Source organism: Pteropus alecto, unplaced genomic scaffold (genome assembly GCF_000325575.1).
Source record: "Pteropus alecto unplaced genomic scaffold, ASM32557v1 scaffold121, whole genome shotgun sequence".
Lineage (NCBI taxonomy): Eukaryota > Metazoa > Chordata > Mammalia > Chiroptera > Pteropodidae > Pteropus > Pteropus alecto.
Window position 1 is genome coordinate 15,801,370 of NW_006434369.1, and position 21,474 is coordinate 15,822,843.

Consider the following 21,474-nt stretch of genomic DNA (forward strand, 5'->3'; position numbering starts at 1 on the left):
TTTAATGTTTTTTTTTTAAATTCCCAAAAGCTCAATGTACCTCATGCATTACCAAATTGAATTTTTTCGAAACCAAGAGCCAACTATATTCTACTTTCAAAAGAAGCACTTTAAATATAAAGACAAACTAAAAGTCTGAATAAGTATATACCAAGGCTGGAAGAGCTATATTAATGTAAAAAACAGTAGATTTCAAGGAGTATTGCTACAGACAAAAAGAAAAATTTCATGATTTTAAAAGGTCAACAGAAGAAGGATATACATATATAATGCATCTAGTGAGAGCATCAAAATATGTGAAGTAAGGACAAGAGGAACAACAAACACTTTTTTTATAGTTGGAGATTGTAACACACCTCTCAGTAATTGATAAAACTAGACCAAAGAAAAGTATAGAGGAGATCTAAATAACAATACCAACCTTAATTTAGCTGCTAGTTGTGAAATACTCCAACAACAACTAAAGAATCATACAACCTTTTTAAGTGCCCAAGGAACATTCACCAACAGGGACCATATACTGGCCATAAAAGAAGTCTAAATAGATTCCAAAAGACTAAAATCTTACAGAAAATGTTCTCTGACAATGGAATTAATAAATCAAAACTGAAACATATAGTAAAACTTCGAATGTCTGAAAATTAAACAACTTAATTCTAAACAAACTATGGGTCAAAAAAAAGGGAAAATAGAAAATTTTTTGACCTACATAAAAATTAATGTATATCGAGCTTCACAGGATACACTAAAATAGGGCTTGAAGGAAATTTACAGCATTAAATGTTCATATTAGAAAACAAGGAGTCTTAAACCAGTGACCTAAGCTTCCTCTTATGAAACTAAAAAGTAAATTAAACCAAAACTAGAATATGAATAAAAATTATTTTTGTTAAAGTCTATACTTTAAAGTAAAATGCATTTAAAGACACAACACCAAAGTTTTAGAATATAAAGTCTGAATAGCTTTATATCTAATAAAGACACACAAAAAAATTTCAGTACCAGATGGCTTCACTGATAAATTCTAGTAAACATTCATAGAAGAATCAAAATCAATTTCAGAAAGTAACACAACCACTTTCAGAAAATACAAGGAAAGAATGCTTCTTAACTTTTATGAGACCAGCAAAACTCTGACATGAATTGAGCAGAGAAAATTACAGATCAATACTTTATAAACATAGAACCAACAATTCCTTAAGGCATTAACATATATTGAGATCCAAACATCCTCATATTATTCATATTCATATCAAAACAATATCTACTCTTAGACCCACTGTAATAAAATGCAGAACTATCAAGGGAAACAAATCTTAAAACTACCAGAAACTCTGGTGACCTATATAAAGAGAAGCAGATTTTTCATCAGCTACGAAGTTAATAAAACTTAATTGTCATCTTCCAGTCAAGATGGAGGAACAGGTAAACATTATCCTTGCCTCTTCTCATGACCACAGTAAAATTACAAGTAAAGAACCACCATCATCAAGAATGAGAATGGTCTGAATTCTAGGTGAACAGAAGTCTTATAACTAAGAATATACAGAATAAGCCACACTGACACTAGGAGGAGCAGAGAAGCAAAACGAGTTGGCCCTACACCCACCCACACATGGCAGTTAAAAATCAGGAGGGTTATCACAGCTGTGGAGTTCCCCCATGAGGAGCAAGGGGTCCCAGCCCCACATTCAGCTCCCCAAACTGGGGCTCCAGTATGAAGAAGAGAAGTCCCTACAACTTCTGAGAAGCTGTGAAAACCAGGAGATATTGTGGCTGATCAGAGGGCAGCTGGAATCCAAGGTATTCTTCTTAAAGGGCCACGTGTGGACTTTACTCACTGACAGACTCACTCTGAGCTCCAGTGCTGGGGTAGCAGCTCAAAAGGAACCAGGGACATATAGAGATGAAATAAAGTGGTTTCAGGGTGAGGGCTGGAGGAGCAGCTCTCTATCAGACAGAAGTGCTGGCAGATAACAATGCTCCTCTACTGAGCTTCTCAATTCCCAGCGTGCAGACACAGGCAGGCCTATGAATACCCATCAACCTGGCTAACACTGTTTACCCTACCCTTGTGATTCCCTGAGACCCCGCCCCACCCAACGTGGGCCCAACAAAGCCTCTACTAGTGGCTTTTCCATACACACAACCTGTCTTGGCTCATGCTTCAGACTTTCCTAAAATCTCTCAAAGGTTCACAAACCTCAAACAAGCAGCATCTAGCCTCGGCATACCCCTTACCTCTTGTGCAGCCACAAACCTGGCACTAGTGGTAGCTAGCTTCAGTTTGCAGCTTAACCTCTCCCACGTACCTCCAAGCCCAGCGCAAGTGGCAACCATCCGCAGATCACTTTATAGCTCATACCAAGTGGTCCCACGCAGGGTGCAGGCAACAAGTGACCCTGGCCGGAAACAAAGCCTATCCCATGAGGCCCCCAAACCAACACACCCAGCAGCCAGCTTCAGACACCAGAGCACCACCCAACCACCTCCACATATGGCACACCCAAAGGGCAGACTGGGCAAGCACAAGAGCCCTGCTAAAGCGAATCCTGTTCCATAGGGTCAGCCCCTGCACAACTGTTCCTCCACTATAGTCACAGCCAGTCCTCACAACCAATCAGCCCAAGGATCAATCCTTCCCCACACTGATGTGCAAACTGCAACCGAAGCCCAACTACAACAGGAAGACACAAACAACCCACACAAGGGACACACCTGGAGCAGCTGGCTTAAGTGACCAGGAAGACTCCAGCATTGGGCCCCACAAGACACCTACTACATAAGGCCACTCTACTAAGGCCAGGAAACATAGCAGTTCCACCTAATACATAGAAACAAACACAGAGAGGCAGCCAAAATGGGGAGTCAAAGGAATATGTCTTAAATGAAAGAACAAATTTTCAGAAAAAGTAGTAAAACAGAAAAAAGCAATCTACCCGACACAGAGTTCAAAAATTGGTTATAAGGATGCTCAATGATCTCAGTTAAAACTTCAACAAAGAAAACATAAAAATGGAAATAGAAAATGTAAAAAAGAACCAGTCAGAAATAAATAATATAATAACTAAAACAAAGAATATATTACAGATAACCAACAGTAGGTCACAAACAGAGGATTGAATCGGCAATTTGGAAGACAAGGCAGTAGAAAACACACAATCAGAAAAGCCAAAAAAATGAGGATAGCTTAAGGGACCTCTGAGACAACAGCAAGCAATACAACATTTGCATCATAGGGGTCTCAGAAGGAGAAGAGAGACCCCAAGGAATTGAAAACATAGTTGAAGAAATAATGAGTTAAAACTTCCCTAACGTGGTGAAGAATATAGACATACAACCTCAGATGCAGAATCCCAAATCAGATGAACCCAAAGAGGTCTGTCTACACCAAGACATGACATAATTAAAATGCCAAAACTTAAAGAAAGAATCTTAAAAGCAACAAGAGAAAAGCAGTTAGTTACCTACAAGGGAGCTCCCATAAGACTGTCAGCTGATTTCTCAACAGAAATTTTGCAGGCCAGAAGGGATTAGCATGAAATATTTAGTGATGAAAAGCAAGGACCTACAATCAAGATTACTCTACGCAGCAAAGCTATCACTTAGAATCAAAGGACAGATAAAGAACTTACCGGACAAGGCAGTAGAAAACACATAATTGGAACAGCCAAAAAAAAAAAAAAGAAAAAAATCCAAAAAAGCTAAAGGAGTTCATCACCACCAAACCAGTGTTTTGAGAAATGTTAAGGGGGCTTTTTTAAGAAGAGCAAAAACAGAAATAATAAATGGCAATAAATACATACAACAATTATTTTCATTGTGAATGGATTAAATGCTCCAATCAAAAGACATCAGGTGACTAAGAAAACAAGACACATATGCTGCCTACAAAAGACTCACTTCAGATCAAAAGACACACACAGACTGAAAGTAAAGGGATGGAAAAAGACATTTCCTGAATAAGGAAACTGGGCGGGGCGGGGGGCGGAGGGCGTGAAGCTAGGGCAGCAAAACTTATACCAGGCCAAACAGTCTTTAAAACAAAGGTTATATATAATAAGAGACATAAAAGAACCCAGTAATTCCACTAGGTTCCAGAAAACACTACTTCAAATGGACAGGTGCATTCATATGTTCATTGCAGCATTATTTACAACAACCAAGATATGGAGGGAACCTGGGTGTCCATCAGTCAGAGAATGGATAAAGAAGAGGTGGTATATCGATACAATGGATTATTACTCAGCAATTAAAAGGAATGAAATCTTGCCATCTGTAACATGGATGGAACTAGAGGGTATTGTGCTGCATGGAATAAGTTAAGACAAAGATAAATGCCATATATTTCTCTTATATGTGGAATCTAAAGAACAAAATAAAGAAACAAAACAGAAACAAACTCACAGATGCAGAGAACATTATGAGAGTTGCCAGATGGGAGGGTGGTTGGTAGAAGGGTAAAAAAGAAGAAGAGATTAAGAAGTACAACTTGGTAGTTACAAAATAGTTTTGGCATACTAATATATGGTATAGTGTCAGATAGGTACTACATATGTCAGGGTGACCACTTCGTAAGTTATATAAATATCTAATCACTACGTTGTACACCTGAAGCTAATATAATATTGTATGTCAACTGTGAAAAAATTATTTAAAAAACTTAAATCGTCAACCAATAAAACTTATACCCAGCTAAAGCCATTATAAATTAAAAATATATAGAAAATAGTAAGATTATCTTTAGACATAGCAATACTAAAAATTTACTATCCCAAATCCTTACTAATATAACCATTAAAAGATGTAATTCAGTCTACTCCTAGATATATACTCAAAAGAACTGAAAAGTATGCAAAAACTTCTACATCGATGTTCCCTGCAACATTATTCATAACAAAAAATAGTTCCTAATAGATTATCCTTGAAAACATTGTGCTCAATTATTAGCACACCATGAAAGAAGCCAGACACAAAGGACGACATATTGTATGATCATATTCATATGAAATGCTCAGTACAGACAAACTAGAGAAAGAAAATAGATTAGTGGTTGCCAGGGGTGCAGGGGTAGGGTTGGGGGTGATAACTAATGGGTATGGAGTTTCCTTCTGAGGTGACAAAATGTTGAAATGAGAGGTAATAGCTGTACAACTTTGTGACTATACTAAAAAACACTGAACTGTACACCTTAAAGGAGGAACTCTGTAGTATCCAAATTATATATCAAAAAAAAATAAATAAATAAAAGAATAAAATGTAATTCAAAAACAAAGGCAGCCCATATAGAAGGGGAGAGATAAATGAAACAAACAAGCATTCAAATATAATGTTAGAAAATTTAAATAACCGGTAATTTAAACACTGGAAAGAATTTTAAAATTCTCGAGCATAAGATGAGGAAATAGATATATTCAGAAGGTAAAGAATACTGAAATCCTTGTCACATTTCCGAACAGAAATTACTGAATAACTTGATTGCTCAGAATAACAATAACGCAGAATTTAAAAGAAATTAATGGTAACCAGAGGGTAAAAGAATCTATATCCTCAAACCTGCAAAAGAATGAACAGTCAATCCATCCAGAAAAATCTCTCAAACCAACAGAGCTGGAAAAAAAAATGCAAAGGATAAGTAGCAATCATTAATCAAACTATTTCAGAAATCATAACAAATATAAATACACCAAACTCATAAAAAACATCAAATTGAAGTTTTTCTATCTTGCTTGTAAGAGACACTTCTAAACAAAACCACTTTTTTTAATTAAAAGGAAAATTATATGACTAGCAAATACTACCCAAAACAATTCGGTATAGCCACATACAAAAACATAAATTTTTAAGAAAAATTTTCATTAATAGAGTACTACCAATTGAAGCGTATAGTACATTTGATAAATACGTAAGTTAGATATAAATTTATACATCTCAACCCTAAACTAAATGAATCGAACTCTAATCCCCCCAAAAAAATCTTTTACAAGATCACAAAAGGAAATCTCCATGACTTCAAAGATTCACAAAGACCATTCTCTGACCATGATGTAATTCAATTAGAAAATAGTGAAGGAAAAGATTATCATCTTTAAAATATTTAAATTTAAGTACTCAAAAAACAAAACCCTTGTGGCTGTAATTTTTTTGAAAAAGAGAAAATACGTTTCAAATAAAAGTCTAAAGATACGTAAGATTGAAAAAATAAATCAAACTCAAATTTGTAAGATGTGGCTAAAGCTGTACTTACTTTTACAGCCTTCATTAAAAAACAAGATGAGCTAAGTATTCGATTCAGTAAGGTAGGAAAAGAACCACATAACCGAAAGAGGAAATAAAAAGTAAGCAATAAAGAAGTAAAAGACAAAGATACAATAGAAAATCAATAAAAAAATGATTTTTAAAAATGAATCAAAGAGAAAATATCTAAGAAAAAAGGCAGAAAAAACATGAAGCATATTAAAGGTATATAATCACAAATCCAGTATAGATTTTTAAATATTCTAAAAGTGTTCTAATATAGAAAGCTTTAAGCACATTTACTTAGGAAATAGCACTATTAAATCAACAAGACCTAATTCTTCAATGGATGACCAAATAACTACCCATCTTAAAAGGCAACAGAGGCTCAGATGATTTTATAGTCAAGTCTAAGAAAATCTTCAAAAAACAGAAAATCCAAAGATTCTGCCAACTGAGAATAGGAAAAAAAAAAGTGTTGGTTACTTCTTCTTCAAATAACTATAACGACACTGATTACGAGAAGTGAACAATGTCCATAAAATAATACACTGTGACTAAGCAGGGTTTATCCTAGAAATGCAAGGAAGGCTCAACATCAGAAAATATAATATAGTACTTTAAAAAATTAAGAGGGATTAAAAAATGACATTCTAATAAATGCAGAAAATACATTCAGTACAATTCAATAATGTTTCATGATTTAAAAACTCTTCACAAGCCAGAAATACAGGAGAACTTTACCCAGATTTTTAAGGTATATAGCACATATCTACAGCTTTTACTTAATAGTAAAATTTCATGGAATGTATAGAATTAGAAATGAAGAATGCTTGTTATAACTTATATTCAACATTGTACTGGATGGTTCCAGTCAATGTAAAAAACAAACACACAAACAAAAACACCAGGTATGAGTTGAAAAGAGAAATATATAATTATCCCCATTTGCACAAGATATGACTGTCTACATATAGATCTAAAGGAATCCACAAATTTCCAAATAACACAATAGTTCGACAAGGTTGTAAATATAAAAATCAGACATAAATAGCCTTTCCATGCACAAGTATTAACCAATTAGAAAAAATAACTTTTCAGAGATTCCATTAGCAAGAGCAACAAAAAACTAGAGTGTCTAGGAATAAATCTAAGACCATACAAAACTTTCAGAAAGTTCCTAACAAGATGTAACTGAAGGACCAAAAGGTGGGTAGAGGGGAAGAGAGAGGAAGAGAGAGGGAGAGAGACATAATTAAGGGAACATTTGCCTTTCCCCATGATCTTGGATCGGATTCCCTCTTGCCAACTTGGGTGAATCATTCCAGCTACTGTTCTCTCTCTCTCTCTCCTCATTCATTAATTTTCCCTTCCTATAGCTCTTTCCTAACATCACACAACATACTGTAATTTCTCCTATCTTAAAGCAAACAAACGCCAGAGCCTACCTCACCCTCCTGGTTCCTTTTTCACAGAACTGGTCTTGACAGTTGCCTATAATCAACAACTCCAGTGCCTCTTTTCTTATTCTCTTATGAGCGAGTGCCAGGCTCTAGTCCCCAGCACTCCAGCTAAACTGCTGTTGCCAAGTGGCCTCTGTGCTGCCAAATTTAAGTTAATTCGCAGTCCTCAGCGACAGCACAGAACACATTCCCTCTTTCTTGAAAAGTTCTTCATCTAGCTTCCAGGGCACCACTACCTCGTTTCTACTTTTCTAGCCACATCTCTTCTCAGTCTGCTTTATCGTGTCTTTATCTTCCCCAAGTTCTATCTAAGAATGCCCCCAAGATTTAATCTTCATATCTTTTCTCTCTTTATACTCAACTCCCTGGATGATTAAATTCTCTCGTGGCTTTAAAAATCGTGTTACACTGATTTTCTCCCAAAATTATCTCCCACTTAAGCATATGCCCTAAACTCTAAACTTATATAGCCTATTGCTGCTCAACACTGCCACCTGTATGTCTAAAAGGCATCTCAAGCTTAACAAGTCTAAAATCCAATCCCTATTTATCTGCCTACCAGCACTCCTACGAAATAAAACCAAAGCTACCTCTTAGTAACACCTGGCTTTAAAAATGGCAAATCCATTTTTCTACTCAACCCTAAAAACCCTAGGTCCTTACAACTGCTTCTCATTCCCACATATCCAACATCCAATCCATGAATAAATTCTGCTCAGCTCTACCTTTAAAATATACTCCAAATGCAATCACTCTTCACTACCTCCATCACACCGCCACCCAGATTTCAGGCGAGATCGGGTGCATTCAGGGTGGTATGGTCATAGACTCCGCCCAGATTTCAAACTTCCACCATCTTCTGCCAGCCTCCCAATCAGTCTTCCTGCTTCCTTCCTGATCCCCTTATAGTTTATTCTCCAAACAATTTCTAGCATAACTCTTTACACTTAAATTTCATTACATATTCCTCCAGTGGTTTCCCATCTTACTAAAAATAAAACTCAAAAAAATATTTAGCACATGTGCAAAGGGCCTGCATGGACCCCACTGCCACCATGACCTCATCTTCCATTATCTCCATCTCCAGACACAATGGCCTCCTTGCACTGCTCAAACTCATCAAGAACAGCCAACCTCAGGAGGCATTCCTTTGCTTTCAAGCTCCAAATGTCACCTTATCAAGGAAGCTCTTGCTGACGATTTACATAAAAAAAATAACAAACCCAAGTTATTAGCTGTATCCTAATTAGCCTGCTGCCACTATTACAAAATAAACTCCTTGGGGGCAGGGACTTTAATCTATTAGGTGTCTGCTGTATCTTCAGCGCCACAGATTAATCCCTGAACACAATGCAGCAGCCACCCCAAACCCAACAAGGTTTCTTGTGTAATTCAACAAGATGATTGCAATGCGAAAGTGGAAAAGCACACCACCAAGAAGAATTGAGAAGTTTTTCAGGAAGAAAACAAGATAAAGATAGCTGGGTAAGGCAAGTTTCTAAAACTTATAAAGCCATTCTAATTACAACAGTGTGGTGTGACCAAGGAAAACACCAACAGAACAGAGGAAACTGACCCACACATAAATGAAAACTTCGTATATAGCAGAGGCAGCAAATAAGTGCGGAAGAGACAGACTGCATCGTAAATGGTGAAAACAAGATTATCCACATTTAAAAAAGAAATCAGACACCAACTTCATGTCATAAACAAAAACTGTAGGCATAAGAAGCAAAACTTAGATGAAAAAACAATGATCTTAAGAGTAGGATTTCCTAAACGAGCAACAAATTGAGGAAAATAAATTCGACTACGTTAAAATGTAAAATTTTCGTTAATTTGGCAGATAAAATATGTAACTACAGCTGACCCCTGAACAACTGGGGTTAGGGATTCTACCACTCTGCACCCCCCAAAATCCAGATAACTTTTAATTCGCCGAAATCTTAACTATAGAGGCCCTATAGTTGAATCACATCCACGATTCGACCAACCAGGAACAGAAAAAAAAAAAGAAATAGTATTCGATCCCCAGCTTGTAATGCGAAAATACTCTATAATCCGCGGCGGGATGAATCTGCAGATTCGAAACCCAGGAATTGGAAGGGCGTACTATATTTACTGAAAAGTAATTCCACCTGTAAATTGACCCACACAGTTTCAAAACCCCTGTTGTTCAAGGCTCACCTGGATATTACAGATTTTAAAATTTTTAATGAAGAATGAAGACACAAGTCACCAGTACAGGATGTTTAGTTGAGAAGCCAAAATGGAGCCCGCAATGCAGAAAGTGAAAGGCCACTGCGACTGCGGGAAGAATCAGGTATCGCGCTGCAGTCTGGGATCCTACGGAGGAGGTCTCAAGATCGCGAGACAGGGAACGGGACTTGCGTAAAGTGCGTGACCTGCGTGACCTTCATGACCTGCGTGCATGTGGGCTGGTGAAGCTAGAAATACTGAATGCAGCGCCAGCTAAAACGCCATAGTATTGCTTGTCAACAAGCTATATGGATTGGCATACTAAAAAAAAGACACACCGCAGATGAGACGATATCTGCAATTTATAAAAAAAAGATTAGCATCCATTACAAAGAACTCCAACAAATCAATAAGGCAAAAGAAAAATGGATCAAAGAAATAAAAAGGTTTTTATATAAAATTCTACAATGCCATCACATTTTCTATTTGTCTTCTGTTAAATAACAAGTATATACTTCTATTTTTATGAACTGTTATCTATATACATCTATTCTTCTATCTGTATGCATAAAGATGTCAGGAATGATGGTCCTCTATGGTCTGTGGTGGTTAATCTAAGGTGGTAGAGATGGGATATTTTTTTTTCTTCGACTTTCACCATCTTTCTTCAATGAACACACACACATAGGGCCTTTACATACAAACCACAAGTAAGGTGATGAGATTATGTAAATTCTGGAAATTCAAAGGACCAGTCTGCCAAGTGAATGTCATCTGGTTCAAGCAGTGACCTTCAAAGGCCAAGCTCTTATGTCAAAGAGGCTGTTGACAACAGAAAACATTCTCAAAACTTTCTCCTATTCTAGGATTGCCCTCAGAGTTTCTAAAATATCTTCCATGGTGCCAAATCTTTACTCCCTAAGGGAGAAATGAATTTTAGAATAACTGAAGTAATTCATAACAGTAAGTCTAGTGAGTCAAGCTGATGATATATTGTAAATCAAAAGCAGTTTCTCACACACAAAATGAAGTGTCCTAATAAGGAAACACATCACTAGGTCCTCTGCATCTCACTGATTCTCAAATTTCATTTCCACATACTAACAATCTATTTGACTCTATGGAATCAGTTATAGAATGAACAATGGTATTGGTGATAAAATTCACATGCTGATTTACTTAATGTTGATGTTTTCTTAGTTCTTATGAAGTTAATGCTTGTCATTGTACATGAGTCTTTTAATGTTAAAATTTACTTAAAAGATTTCTTAAATTTAGGCATTCTTCCCATTTAAAAGGTTTCATCAACATTATTTATAAATTCTTTTCAAGAAATTTTTCATACCACTTTTAACAAACATAAATAATTTAAGAATGTAGACTAAATAGCTTCTTGCTAACATATATCCAAAATAAAGAACAAGGGAGAAAAGTAAATCTTTCTGTATGTTTGTTGCTCTTTTGTATCATTATTGATATCTTACAAATAGGCAAAAACCTGACTGGGTGACATGTCCTAAATTAATAATGACATAAAGCAGAATGAGAAATCCATTTCCTACTAAGGACAAACAAATGGAAAAGAGGAAGTGGGGGCCAAAGAAAAAAAAAATCAATAAACTAAGGCCAGCTTAGTTTAGTTTGAAAGTTGATTTTAGAAAGACAAGGATTCTACTGTTCACCTGACCTTTTTCATAAAGAAGAGGAACCTAAACTTTTCTTAATAGTTCAATTCCATATTATGATGAAGTGTAGTAGGGACAGGACTCTAAAACAGGATGGGGTGAGAAAAGTGACAGAGAAGAGAGAACAAGTAGGTAGAAAAGACAGCAACACTCAATCTCATTTCCCTTGACCCAGAGTTAAAGGCCAAAAATGCAGAAAGCTAGGGGGAAAAAATAGAGTAATCGGACAATTTTTGAACAAAGATTTGTTCAATAGTTGATCCTGCAACATCTTTCAGTGACAGGAGTTTCTGATATACACCTCGCAAAAGCTGATAAAACACATCACACATGGCTCTTAAGCCACTCTTTCTACTTAGGTAGTAGCTGCTTTAGTTTGAATTACTGGGAGTGAGAGAATGTCTAGAGCAGGGAGGCTTGCCAGGACTGGGAACCAGAAATGTAGCTAGTCCAGCAATAAAGCCTGGTGGGCGGACTGATTATGTGCACAGCCAGGTCTGTCCCCTGGATTTTTCCCCTTCCTGGGATTCTACTAGGGAGAGAAGCAAAATAGAAAACCGAAAGAGCTTCTGAAGAAGTAGTACCAACTGCTTTGCTATTCCTGTAAAAAAGGAGAAGCAAGCTGTCACTTCTGCTGGGTCCCCACCAGGCTTCACAGAACATGAGGGCTTTCTAGCTGACCTCACACCACCTGCAGGAGGCAGTTCCACTCAATTTATTGGAGGACTGGCAAGACACCCTTCCTCCTCCCAGAGGAGCAGAGTAGATAGAGTCATGAGAACATTTCCTGTTACGATGGCAGACAGATTCCAGAAAAACTCAGGTCACACTTTTGAGTAGTGGAAGGTGGTGCTAAAGGACAGGAAAGATGGAAATCTCTATCTTACTTTTAGTTCCCACCCCAATCACCCAGCAAAGTAGGGCCTCGGGAATTCAACAGGGCATTCCAATCTTTTGCCTACTGCCTCAGAGGGGAAATGGGAGTTCTTAGACCCATCTTCAGGGCCTAGGTCACATTAATTCCTTTATTTGTGCCAATGTTTCCTTATAAGACCTGTTCCACCATCAAAAAAAAGCTTTTTAAATAGTTTCCCAAACTCCAAGGCAGGTCCCACTACTGCAACAGAATTCAGCCAAGACAAGGACTCTAAGGTTTTCGTTTTCCTTTTAGTGGAGTCATGCCTATAAGAGACTTGAATTTTAGAACAATCCTTCTCCCATCCCCACCCCTACTCCCACGGCTTTGGTCTTTTTCTCTCCCAGGCCTCTTCTTGACAAATGTGGGAGTGTGGCATTGCTGTAATCGCCCACTCATGACCACAATCTCTTTTTTGTTGATTTTGATCAGGTTCTTGGGCAGGGAGGAGTTATGAAGCAGACAGGCCACCATTCCAACAGGGACTCTACAAATGCTCCATGACTGACTCCAAAGAACAGCACAATTGCTCTTTTAAGTAGAGAATCAGCAGGCAGATTTGAGAAAAAACAACTAGTGTACTTTGTCTTGAACACCCAGCATTAAGATAACTTTAGACAATAAATACCTTTTAACTATAATGGTTAAGATTTTTTCAAATTTTGATTACTCAATTCAAATATTCTCATTTACATATCACTAAATCAGTTAATATTTCCCTTACCTAGCATCAGCATAGAAGGTAACACAGTAAGCCCCTGTTCTTAAACCAGGGTACACATACATAGCAGGAGATGAAGAGATGTACGGAGACACTAACTCATGGCTCATCTTCCTGTAGCATCAATCTGACCCCCAAAGATTTATGGAGTAGAGTTAACTGGTAAGTGCTTTTAAAACATTTAATATCGAACCAGAAAATTTCACAAATGCTTTAGGATAATATGAGAATTTAAAAACAGGCCAGGCTTGCAATCCTCCCTCCCACTTCTATCTCCTTAAGAGGAAACTTGCTCCCGTCTGCTGTTAGAAACACTTCAGTAGAAACTTTGAAAAGCATACCATAAAAATACTTAATTTTGTCACATACCAAAACTTTTTTAAAACCATTTTTATGAACTCTTGGCATTTTATTTTTATTATTTTTATTTTTTGATTACAGTTGACATTCAATATTATTTTGTATTAGTTTCAGATGTACATAGTAGGTAGACATATAATTTACAAAGTGATCTACTTGATTAGTCTAGTACCCACCAGCACCATATATAGTTAATACAACAGTATTGACTGCCTTCTCTATGCTGTACTCTACATCTCCTGTGATTATTTTTTAACTACCAATCTATTTAATTCCTTCCACTTTTTCACCCAGCCCCCTTAACCCCCTCCCATCTGGCAACCAACAGTTCTCTGTATCTATGAGTCTGTTTGTTCTGTCTATTTTGTACTTTAGATTCCCCAAATAAGTGAGATCATATAGTATTTGTCTTTCTCTGCCTGACTTATTTACTTAGCACAATATCCTCTAGGTTCATCTAAGTTGTTGCAAATGGTAAGATTCCATTCTTTTTTATGGCCGAATAATATTCCATTGTATATACCACATCTTCTTTATCCAATTGTCTTCTGATGGGCACTTAGGTTGCTTTCATATCTTGGCTATTGTAAATAACACTTCAATGAACAAAACCCATTTTTGATAGCTCTTTTCAACATACATCTTTTCTTTTCATAAACATGATTTTCAGATGCTCTATGAGGCTCATGAGCCCCTATGATATGTGACCCAGAGGTGCAATCACCAGCTACTTTCTTCAGCTCATCTCAAGAACAAACTTATTAATGTCAATTCACTGCCTTTGGATGCTCCCTTTCCCTTACCAAATATCTGTTTCTAACATACTAAGGAAGCCAGTTAAATCCAAGCATATCATGCCTAAAATAAGGGTAAACAGTCTCCAAGAGAGATCTGGTACTGTTGAAAGTATACAGGGTATGACATCTTTTTCAAGCCAAGACGACTTTTTTTTTGTCTTTGTCCTAGTATGTTCTAAATAGCTAAAGCTTCCAAATAGGTTACATGCTAAAATAAGAAATGCTACTGTATCCAAGTCTGTAATGCCCTGAAATCCTAAACAGTGAGCTACTGATGAAAAATTGGTACATTTTAACCAAAGAATTCATGATGTATTATCAACATTGTTGAGCATCATTAACAAATGCTAGGAAACTACCAACCTCCTGAAAACTTCACATGGCAGAGTCCATTATAAATGGAAATAAGGCAAAAAGTAAAGACATTTCCTATATCTATTATAGGGTGAACAGGGTGAGAACCCAGAATATTTAGAAGTAAACATACAAGTGTTGAAATTAAAAATTCAATGGATAAGCTAAATAGCAAATTAGACACAGCTCATTAGTGAACCAGAAGTTAGGTCCAAGGAATACCCAGAATGTGAACAAAACAAAAATGAAGAGATAGAAATGAGAGAGTAAGAGATAGGGGAGAGAATGAGAAGATCTAATAAATGACGACTTGGAATTTCAGAAGAGTATAGAAGAGCAGCAGTATTTGATAATAAAATGGCTAACAATTTTTTTTAGAATTAATGAGGCACATAATCCACAAAAGCACAATGTATATCAAACGTATTAATAATTATGTCCGCATATGTAATAAAACTAGAGAACATCAAAGTCAAAGAGAGGATCTCAAAAGCAACCAGAAATAGAAGGCAGACTGCCTGCAAAGTAACTACTACTAGACTAACAACAACCTCCTCAAGAATAATGGGGAAGCCAGAAAATAATGGAATAATATCTTCAAAATGCTGACAGAAATAACCAATAACTGGTTTTATTTTCAATCAATTCTATTTTTCAGAAATGAAGTCAAAATAAAGACATTTCATGATAATGAAAAAAACTAGACTTTTCCATCCATAACCTTTCACTAAAGAAGTCTCTAAAGGATATACCTGAGAAGGAAAAAAATCATTCCAGAAGTTCTGACATATGACCGATAATCAAAGAAACTGGTAAAGACATAGATAAATCTAAACAAATATTGCCTACATGGAATAACTATATCCTATTTTGTGAGGTTTTATTCATGGAAATAAAGATTGAAAGATAATAGCATGTGAGTTTAGGGGTGGATCAGAGTTGAAGGATTCTAATTGTAGTATCAGAAGTGGGAGCTAAAATAATGATTAACTTTATACTTTATGTATGTGTAATTTCAAGAGCCACCTAAAGACTGAAAATTACATACAATATCCAAACCCAATCGGTGAGGTTTTACTATGGCTTTACTGTAGGCTCTGACTGGAGCAGAGCTGAGTTTGCCAAAAATAATATCAAAGTAGTCATTGAAGGATAGTGAAAGTCAAGTCTAACTCAAGGGTGTCAAGAAAAATTCTAATACTTGTTTGAGGTCATAGATCCCTCTGAGAAACAGATGAAAGCTGTTGGTCCTCTCCCCAAGAAAGACCTTTCCCAGACTCCCCAGAGAAAATGAAACCCCAAAAGCCTTGGTCATCTTTTTAACATGAGAATTAAGTTTGTGTGGGAAACAGTAAAGATAGAAGTTCTCCCTATCCTAGAGTTGAAACCATGTAAGCAGATGAGGAATTAAACATAAAATGAAACAGCACAGGGCATGATATTTGGGGGAGGAGGAACGTGGAGGTAAGGAGTCAAGTAGAGTCATTCCTATAATTCACTCTTTTATTAATGTGTGATTCAACCATTATGCAACTACTGCTAATATTTGAACTGTGGAAAATAATGACCAGAAAAAAATTCCTAGTTTTAAAGATTGTAAGCACCAATCTTACAATCTGGTAGATGAGTAAGCCGTACAATGAAGATAGAAAATAAAAATTATAACACCCTTAATTAATTACTGAGCATTTTTAATACTCTCTTCCTGAAATGACTCAGTTAATAACTGGCAATGGTCAAAGAGCTTGCAAAAAGGGCCAGTCTAGTACACCCAGAGCGCCTCTTCTGCAGAGACAGAGCCCAATCCCTTCCGACCTCAACTGGTAGCCTCAGTGTCAGAAATACAGACCAGAGGCTCCTAAATGTACCCACATTCCAGAAAGAAGCTTTTTGAAACATAGATTCCTGTCTCCACCTAAACGCTGAAAACTATGTTCTCATGGTTTGACCAGAAGAATGTTTTTTAAAAGTATCCCAGACAATGCTGTTGCACCTGCAAACATACACAATATGAAAACTATTATTCCTTATTCACAAAAATTTAACCCATACTAGCTTTGTGCATCACAAACTGTGAATCGGAATGCTGCAAATAAAGTATTCCTTATATATCATGAAAATACATTTGATGGTTAAAACCATTATAGAGCATAAGGAAAAATTCAGTGATTCTTGGATACCACAGCAAGAACAGAAAAAAGACATTCTAGTACACAAGAATTGAAAGCAAATTCAAAGGAAAAGCACAGAAGATGCCTACACCGTTCAAGCAAATGAAGAACATTAGGGGTTTGCCATTTAAGATAATGTGTTAATTTTCAAAATACACACACATTGGACTTCGTTTCCCCTCAATCAACTTCAAAAGTCAAATAACTCTCTTTTCCTTTGCTTATTTTGGTGATCACGATCTTTTAAGAACTATCTCCACCACACACAACAGATGCTGGTTTATCTTGACCAATAGCCATAGAAGATCTCCTGATCTTTGTGACTTCCATTTGAACTACACATGCAGATTTTATTTATAATTGTACTTTTGGTCAATGTACATAAAATTGTGGTGCAGAAGAGAAAAGAACAATCTCATCCTAAAGTAAGGAGATTCAAGACTTCTTTTTTCCCCAAATTCTGATTATCCTTTCAAACTAATAATCTTTAAGATACTTTTATAAGCCAGGGAGAATTTCATTCTTAAAAGCTTACTTCCATTTTTTATTGAAACATACAGGTGTTGGATAAATATTTTCTCAGAAGGCCAAGATTAGATCACTGAGATCTTACTGAAATTTAAATTAACTATTATAGTACTTCAAGGGAAAAATCTTACATCCACTGAGGAAAAAGGAATTAAGATATACAAATAAGAAGAATACATCTTCTATGTTATTACGACGTCTATTCTTTATTTGGTCCCATTATGGTAGTTATGTGACCACTAGATAAATTAAGGTCCTCTTGATCTCAATTTTCTTTCATGAAATACTCAATTTACTCGACCCTTTGAAATCCTAAATCTCAAAGAAAAACAAGTTTGGTTTCAGGGTTTACAAATTGGGTGGGTTTTTTTGTTTCCCCTGTAATTAAGAACAGAAGAAAATAAAGACGTTTCCTACAATAATGTCACCACTTAACACTTTTGTATAACATTAACTAAAAATTGCTTTTACACGGTAATGTCATTTAAGCTTCACAATTATTTGAAGTACTACTTATCATCATTCCCATTTTACTGCTGCAGTTCAGGACAGTTACTTAACAAGACACACAGCTAATTCCCTTCCTCATATTGAAGGCAAGAGTGGAACATAAAACTTCTGGCTCTAAATCTAGAACTAGGATTAGAGCACAAGGCCTTTAATTATTCCATACTCCACCTTCCATATGCCCCAACCTCAGCTCAGAACAGTAGATCATCTAAAGCGAAGGTCAGCAAATTAAGACATGGAGGCCAAATCCATCCCAGTGCCTGTTTTCGTAAAACCCATGGACTGAGAATGGTTTTTACATTTTTAAGTGATTGAAAAAAAAAAAAGAATATTTCATGACATGTAAAAAAAATTATATGAAATTAGAATTTTACTGTACATGAAGTTTTACTGGAACACAGTGATCATTCACTTAAGCTTATTGCTTATGGTTGCTTCTGCAGTACAGCAGAGAGCTGAGTAGTTGCAACAAAGACTGCGTGGCCTGCGAGGTCTAAATACTAATTATCTGGCCTAATTATGTAAATATCTTTACATAAAGTTTGTGGACCTCTAATCTAAAGGATGCTTGTCTTTTTATGAAAGCTATTAAGTTCTTAGCATGGGTAAGTAAAATCTGTCTTCCCTAACCCTAGCTGCTGGAGAGGCAGGGGGTAAACCCAGTCTATCCTTCAACTGACAGTAATTCTTCCGATTTTGGAAGGCTAATGCTCCCTAACCCCGGCCCCCCCCCCATCTTGTCTAGGCTCTGATGTCTTATTTTTCATTCACGAAGCATAATTATAACAACCATTTAAACATTTACTAAGGACCTATTACTATATAGCAGGCACCATCCTAAGTGTTGGAGATCTCTTTTAAGATGAGAAAACAAAGGCTTAACTTGCCCAAGTTCACATAGCTACTGCAGACCCTTTCTCTTACATTATTTCAAAAAGTAAGACTTTGAACTTCCTCTTCTGTCATATACCCAATTGTGGAGTTTGAAGCCAAACAAAACTTCTTTTTTAATTTAGGCAGAACTGGACAAAACTAGGCAACTAATGTCCCATGACCTGACTACTAAAGTAACTTTGCACTCTCCCCAGCCTTGTCAAACAGCTTGTCTGTGTAGTGTTCATTTACAACTGCCTATCATTTCTGCATCACAAATAATACTGCCTTGATTAAAAAACACAATTCTGTATCTTTAGAAAACAAATCAGGCCTCAGGAAGGCATGCTAGATCAGTTTAAATACAATAATAACCATCACTTACTGAGTGTTTATTATGGAAATAATAATAACATATTTTTTTCATTTGAATTGCAAAGCTCTATGAGATAAACATTGGTCCCAATTTTAAAGATGAGGAAACTGAGTCTTCAAGATTAATTTACCCAAGGTGACAGGATCAGAAATCAATAACTGTTTTCTGACTCCAAATCCAGGCTCTCAACCACTATGCAGTACTTTCAAATATCAACTTTCAATCATAACATAGTCAGAGTGTTACCTACAAGTAAAGGAGAACTTAGAACTAACACCCTAAAAGATATACTTCAACTATACTCTTAATAACTTTTTTCAAAACTAAAACAAAACCCAGAATCAAAAGTTCAACTGTGCAGGTGCATCATTCCTTTGCAGTGTACTTATTTCTTTTCCAATAGGCAAGACCATTCTCATACCTCCCTTCCTCTCCCCATGGAACCTCCATAGAATGGGCATTCAATAAGCATGCTGAATGAACAGAAATTTTGTACAAAAGGTGACTTATAAATGAATTCTGCCGGGTAAGTAGTGAGTAGTGAGTAAAAGACACAGAAAAAGCAAAGAACTAAATTTAGTTCATTATATACTAGTCTAAGTGTATTGTTTTCAGGATCATCTTTATACACATAAGATACAACTTATGTATAAGGTGCAACTCTCACCCAAACACTAACTAATAATGTAATTATAAACAAACAAACAAAAAACAGTGACTACTCAAGCCTAAACTATCAAAGAATAATCTAAGGTAGAAACCAAAACTCCTCACACATCCTCATTTTGTGAACTCTCCCTATTGTATTTCTTGGGCTGGAAGACTTTCTGCATCTTAGCCTCTATTTCTGGGTGTTCCACACACACAACACTTACTTTCCTAGAAGAAAAGCTTCTTGGGAACAGGGATATTTTTTTCCCCTCTTGACATACCCAAATGATCCAAGATAGTATCTGAATACAGTAGGGCACTGCTACTGTGTAAAATGGTTGCATTGAATAGAATATTTTCAGTGCCAGCTAAGGTACACTGACCGCATACAATTTAAGGGGAGGCAACAACCTCACCATTAATTCTACAGAAGGCACCTCTCCTCCTGAGCACTTTTGCAAACACTTCCTTTTAAAAAACACCAAAAAGTTGCTATCACTGTTGGCAATAGAGCTCCATTCTGTGCCAACAGCAATAATACATCCACAAGAGAAGACACCTCAGAGGGCTCACCTGGTACTTATTAAGGATTCGCTCACAAAGGCCAAGGGGCTCTACTTGTTACAGACGCTTACTTAAGTCCCTAAACACTCAGGTCCCTAAACACATCATAAAGGTGAATCCAGAGACTATCCAGAAGTCTTAAGTCTCTTATGAAGACATATTTATGAATATATGTGAAGCAGAAGAATCATTTATCGAAAACAACCGAAAGCCTTTCAAACTTCTGTACTCCCAGGAAGTCTACTTTGCAATACGTCAAAAAGTTACATCGAGGGATACAAAATATGTCTAAAGATCCAGACTGATAACTCCAAAACTTGAAGTTGAAGCTGGCAAAACCACTGCCCATAACTAAGAGTTCTGATTGTGCCCCTTCTTACTTGCAACGCTGCGGCGCAAATGAATGACGGTGTATCAGCGTTAAATTTAAATTTCCTGGCTCTGGCCACAATGCTAACCTAATTAAAGCATGTGGTCAATGTTCAGCATTTTCGGTGAGATATTTTGCATCGCTTTGGCTAGGAGCAGAGTCGAGAGACAGTGGCACTCTTCCTCTCGTCTCCCCCCACCCAAAAAAAGCCCAAGGCAAAACCCTCTCTAAAAGGCTCTATTAAATGGACAGGAAAAACACCCCCGCACCGCCCACAGACCCCGCCAAGCGGTAACGGGGGCTTCACACCCATCACTGTCGCCAAGAACACTTTAGGCTCAGTCTAGGCAAGTCACTCGTGCAAGCGATACTTCCCCACTGCGGGGGAACCCCCGCTTCCCAAGAGCCCAACAACTCCAGGGAGCACCCCCGCCCGCCGGGCCCCCCGGCAGCGTGGCTCGGGATCCTCTCGCGCACATTTCCCGTCCAGCAAACTGCAGGGGGGGGGGGGGGGGCCCCCCGCAGCAGAGCCCGGCCGTCGGGCCGGGGCAGGGCAGGGGCGGCGGGCGGGGGCAGACGGAGGGTCCAGGAGGGGGAGGGGAGGTACCTCGTACAGCTCCTCGGAAGCCATGGTGGGCAGCGGAGTTGCGGGCAGGCGGGAGGGGCAGGGTTGGGGTGAGGCGCCGTCGCCGCTGGGCG

General features: G+C 37.3%; 1 protein-coding gene across 2 annotated transcripts in view; it reads right to left on the reverse strand.

Annotated features, from left to right (window-relative positions):
* Nucleotides 1-21,468, reverse strand: part of CDYL (chromodomain Y like) — a 166,345-nt gene extending 144,877 nt beyond the window's left edge. For both annotated transcript variants that reach the window (XM_015587324.2, XM_015587323.2), the window contains exon 1: nucleotides 21,383-21,468. In XM_015587324.2, coding sequence (XP_015442810.1) covers nucleotides 21,383-21,406 — 24 coding nt within the window. In that variant the 5' untranslated portion in view covers nucleotides 21,407-21,468. The remainder of the gene's footprint in view (nucleotides 1-21,382) is intronic.
* Between the last annotated feature and the right edge of the window lie 6 nt (nucleotides 21,469-21,474).